Here is a 5,632-nt window from a genome sequence, read left to right as displayed (position 1 = left end):
TCTTCCCTTTGAGTAAGAGGCCAGCATGGTATCATAGTATACAATGTTTAAATAGCCTGTATGTTTTCCTAACATGTAATCTTAGAACCAGATTTGCAGCAACTAATTTTCCCAAATTAAGTGACAAGATGTTGTATATCAGTGGCATGGTTTCAAATCTTGTTCTCCTTTCAATTTTAGTATAGACTTCCTTCTATTCTAGTTTCTTTTTTTGAAAAAAATCTCTCTCAAACAGCCTGCACCACATTAAAATCTTGGATGAGAGAAAGATGCCAAGGTGGGAAAGGAGGAGGTTGTCTGGTCTAAAATGGTAAGGCTTATCTAATCTCTAAACTTTAGGGATAACATAAATTCATCTCTCTATTATTCCTTAAATTTAAGGCTGAAGGATATTGGCGTGCCATTTATCAATTGTTTGTCTCTACCCCTCTTCTTTCATAACTACTCACTTCTTATCGGACCATAACATATCCAAGAACAGTGGAAGCATAGGACCCCTAAAATAATGTATTATTGCCAAAAACAGAAGGCAGTAAATACCTCAGAGCATTTATTCTAGTGAGCTTCTATAAAAAATCTAACCTGGCTACAGGATTGGCATAAACAATGTTAACAGATATAAATAAGAGAAATGAGTGAGATTAAGAAGAAAAAAGGAACTACGAGTGAAAAAACGACAAGAAGCAAAAACTAAAGACACTCCACCTGCCTCCCTTTCTGGAGAAACCATGTTAACATCATGCCCTTTCCTAATGAGTACTGTTCCAGGAATACTACTCACCTGTGAGTTGAGGCATCTTAGCCTAAGGTCAACCACTTATGCTCCCTGCAATCCATCCTCACCATTTGAGAATGAATCACAGTAGGACATTTTTCAAAGTCAAGAAGTGCCACACTGACAGTTGTTATAACAAAAATTATTTCTAAATAAATAATTTCATTATGAGTTGTGCAAAAGTTTCAAATTTTCTTTTGTTAAACCAAGAATTCTCCCTGATATAGCAGTAATATTTTAAACTACTGATTTATGACTTTATATTATTCATTCTAAATTTCTGAATGTTATTTCCAAAAATCACCGTCTCAATATCAAATCCTATATCGATACCATCCTATTATAGTATCGGTACATGATACGGTACGGTAAGGTTCTACGTATTGAGTATTGGTATGGTATAGTATCACGCACCAATTTGCTACCGATATGATACAATACGCTCAATATGGCAAACCTTGGTTAATTCTGTTTTTGACAGAAAATAGAAGAATGAACGTTTTCCACACTGACCTCTTGATAACTTCATAGGTGTAATGAGCCACAGGTTTATCAACCACCTATGTTCTTTCCGTTATGTTACCAAACTTTTAGGTACAAACACGGGACCAGGAAATAACATGTTAAACATATAATGGATTCAGGACCAGTGAACTCATCCACAAGTTCTATATTAATTTAGTGAATAAACTTAGAATACAGAAGACACATCTATACCTTTCTTGTCCATCAGATGTGACAAACATTGTTTGCTGCATAACATGCTTTGTTTATGGTATGCATCTTCCACTCGGTGTGTTTAATGATAGCACCCTTAACTATCATAAAGGACACTCTACCCTGTGTTTCCATTTTTCTATCTAAATATATTTAGAAATAAAAAATTGTAACTAGACATTCTACATCCTAGATCTCTTATAAAATCCATAAAATTTCAACCTACAAGCTCCATGTTGCATGCTTATTTGTAGAAAGGGATATTCCCTAACATGTATGGATGAGTTGTCTCATGACTCATTACCTAATGAACCCTCTATAATGACCATCGAACTTAAAATACAATTACCAGAGGTGGAAATTTCAAACACAAACAATATTATCCCAGAAATATCAAACACAATAATTTTTCTAACAAAAAGAATAATGTACTAGAAAGTGAATAAACATATGCAATAGCATTACATTCATTGATCCTGCAGGAATTATAAATGTATGAAAATAAAAAGAAAAAAAAAAAAAAACAGAATGCTTAAGTTATTGCATTGAGAACATTCAGACACAAACAAGTCCTGCATGAAGAAACATGAGTTATATGATGGAAATGATCTTGTGGTACAAATGGTTGAAAATACCGCTTCCTATTTATTTGTTGACAAGAAAACACCATAAAACGAAAAGAAGGGTAACCAAGATTAGCTCTTAACAGGAACAAAGTAAAGACACTAAAGGTGAATTGACATAAAAAATTATGAAAATATTCTCTTTGCTTTATTTTATTGGTTCCCTTCAGATATATACAAAAATCCTCCATGAAAAAAATGTATAAGTTAAAAAATAAAAATAATAATGTGTACAAATGATCAGGAAGTGCCACTTCCTGCTTTTGATTAATAAAGAATGATTGTGTTACCACAAAGTAATAACTGAGAAAATGAAAGCATAAATGGTATAGTGTTACCAGCAAGTAGTTCAACACTTTTGCTGGTTCTCCCTTAGCAGTCAGTCTAGCATTTTAATGGCAGTATGGCTGACATGAACAAATGTGAGCAAAGGTGATATTTATCAAGGTTCATGTTCTCCAAGAACTCGGTTGATGATTACCGCTCCTTGAAATATCTGCAAGCAAAAGCCTCTGCTTCATTAAAGTCTTGCTGCTGATAAATAGTTTTGGTGAGGAGCATTGACTCTAGCATGGTTCAGGTCAATCATGTCATATTGATGCTTTCGGTGCATAGCCAGCTTCCCTCATCTCAAACCCCAACAATTTTAGCATGACATATATAGCTTCAGACTCCAGGTGAGACCTGTCTTCTACTATGAAGACACTGACCTCTCCCCTTACCTTAATCCAGCTCTTTCCAGGAACCTTCCTCACACCACTGCTTTTCATCAACTTCCTTAACATTGCAAAGTCATCCCAATGGCCTGAGGAAGCATAAATGTTGCACAACAAGACATAAGCCGCAGAATTTGAAGGATCCATCTTTAATATTTCTTCTGCTGCTCTCTTTCCAATCTCGACATTATGGTACATCCTGCATGCAGCAAGCAAAGTCTTCCACATTACAACATCAGGTTCAAATGGCATCTGATCAATAAATGTTTCAGCCTCACTCAATCTGCCAGCACGGGCAAGCAAATCCACCACACATGAGCAATGCTCTCTCGTTGGTGTGATGCCATGTTCAACTTTCATAATACTGTAGTAATAACACCCTTCATCTACCAATCCAACACGGCTACAGGCTGTAAGAACCCCTACAAAGGTAACATGATTTGGCCTAATGCCCAGACTCTGCATACATGCAAACAGTTTAAGAGATTCTTTTGCATATCCAAACTGAGCATACCCGACAATTAAACTGCTCCACGAGAACACATCACGGTTATTGCCCATCCAGTCAAATAACTCTTTTGCATCATCTAAGCTTCCACATTTCGCATAAGTGTCAATTAGACCATTCCTGACCATGACATCAGCCTCCAATCCAACCTTCAAGGCATAGGCATGAACCTGATTCCCCATTTCTAGATAACCCAAGTCAGCACAAGCACTCAATAGTGTATTTAAGGTTATCCGATCCAACTTGCTGTTTAAACTTCTCATCAGTTTTAACAAATGAAATACCTCTTCAGACTGCTGGTGCTGCAGACATGCAGTAAGAATCGTGTTCCAAGAAACAAGATCCCAATCATTCATCTCATTAAAAAGGCCCAATGCAGTAGAGACATCTGAACACTTCGAGTACATCATAAGTAGAGTGTTCTGGACAGCAATATTTGAATCCAAACCTATTTTTAAAACATAGGAATGTACCAATTGGCCTTGGCGCAAAGAGTCGGAGCCTGTGCATGCACAAAGCAAGCATCGTGCAGTGATATCATCAGGCTGTAATCCAAAATCCCTCATCTCAGAAAAAAATAGCATGGATTCGTTGGTAAGACCAACACAAGAAAAAGCATTTATTATTGAGTTCCAACAGACTAAATCTGGCATATCTATGGCATAAAATGCTTTCTTCGCACAATCTAACCTTCCACACCTCGCATACATGTCACTCAATGAACACCCAGCAAATGTGTCGTTTTCCAAACCAAACTTAATAGAGAGGCCATGCAATTGTTCTCCTAACCCAGACTGCAATATACTACCGCAGGCGCTAAATGCACTACCAAATAGAAACTCATTTGGCCTGTGCACACCCATATGGAGCATTTCCTTGAAAAGGTGCAAAGCTTCCAATTCACACCCCTGTTGACCAAAACCAGCAATCATAGAACCCCAAGAAATCAGATCCTTTTCTGCTATCCTTTCAAACACAACAGAAGCATTTTCGATCCTTTCAGACTTTGAGTACATGGTGATGAGCGCATTCTGAACAATCCGAGCAGCACCATGATCTGATTTTACTGCATGGCAATGCAGCTGCTTTCCCAGCTCGACGTCAGACAAACCGGAGCACGCTTTCACCACGCTTCCCAGGGCAAACTGATCCGGGGCTAGCCCCGAGCGAAGCATCTCGATATACAGCTCCACCGCCTCCCACTCCAGGTGATTCTGCGAGTACCCAGAAATCATCGAGGTCCAGGAGACGAGATTCCTTTCGGGCATTACATCGAACAGCTGCCGGGCTTCATCCAAGGACCCGCATTTGCCATACATGTTGATAATGTGGTTGCGGAGGATCACGTCGGCAGGCACGCCGGAGTTGGTGAGGTGGTGGTAGACGAGGCGGCCGTGATGGAGGGATTTGAGGTGGGAGCAGGCGAGGAAGAGGTGGGCGTAGGTACTGGGATGGAGCTGGAAATTAGGCTTCTGGACACGGAGGGAATGGAAGGCTTGGAGTGCTTCTCGGAAGCGCTTCTGCCGGCAGAGGCTACTGATGAAGTCGTTGTTGCACTGCTGGGTTACAAAGTTGGGGGACGAGATGTTTAGAGGAGCCGACGTGGGGCGGGAAGAAGTGCAGAAATATATCCGTTGGTGTCTTCTGAATCTGGTTATCATATTTTCAGGCTTTGAGTGGATTTGGGAGGAGTCGCGAAGTAAAGGAGTGAGTGCGGGAACGAGTTGGCACTCGGCACGGTAAATGAAGGGAAGGGAAATTTCATGAAGTGATGACTCGCGCGAGTCGACTCGGACACGAAGGCTCGCTAGTGGGAATGAGCGCACCAGAGCAGCGTGAACCTTAAACCACAAATAAAAATAAAAAACACATCATGGTCACAAGAAATCATTCCGTGCACTGCATGCTGCCGATTACTGCTCATTTCTGTAGATTTCAACCATTATAGAAACGAAAAATTATGATTATCTACTTGCAAGACCATATGATGCATTTAGTGTGGAGAATAATTTCTCTGATCTCGCTGTTGATAGCGTGTCATGTTGGATTGCTTTATTTTTTTTCTCTTTTACTAACCCTCACACGGGAGAGATCTGCATTATATATTATATTATTGATATAGATTTTTCTCTTGAGGTTGGGATGGCTGAAGTTGGATGGCAACTGCAAACTAGCAGCGACAGAACCTACAAGAAAGACTTCTGATCGGAATTGGCTCCGACAAAGATCTTCCGATGCTCAAATCAATTTTTTATTCAACAGTGAGAGGAGCAAACATATTAGGAGAGAGGAG

The 5,632-nt window shown here is 39.5% G+C and overlaps 1 protein-coding gene across 1 annotated transcript; it reads right to left on the bottom strand.

Moving 5' to 3' along the window:
- Window positions 1-2,228: 2,228 nt before the first annotated feature.
- LOC105046848 (pentatricopeptide repeat-containing protein At3g53360, mitochondrial) lies at window positions 2,229-5,101 on the bottom strand. Its single transcript, XM_010925586.4, has one exon. It carries the CDS (start codon window positions 4,998-5,000, stop codon window positions 2,706-2,708), a length of 2,295 nt encoding a protein of 764 aa, XP_010923888.1. The 5' UTR covers window positions 5,001-5,101; the 3' UTR covers window positions 2,229-2,705.
- Between the last annotated feature and the right edge of the window lie 531 nt (window positions 5,102-5,632).

The sequence above is a fragment of the Elaeis guineensis genome, chromosome 6 (assembly GCF_000442705.2).
Source record: "Elaeis guineensis isolate ETL-2024a chromosome 6, EG11, whole genome shotgun sequence".
Classification (NCBI taxonomy): Eukaryota; Viridiplantae; Streptophyta; class Magnoliopsida; order Arecales; family Arecaceae; genus Elaeis; species Elaeis guineensis.
The sequence above is the reverse complement of the archived record's forward strand: the minus strand, read 5'-3'. Positions and strand labels throughout refer to the sequence as shown.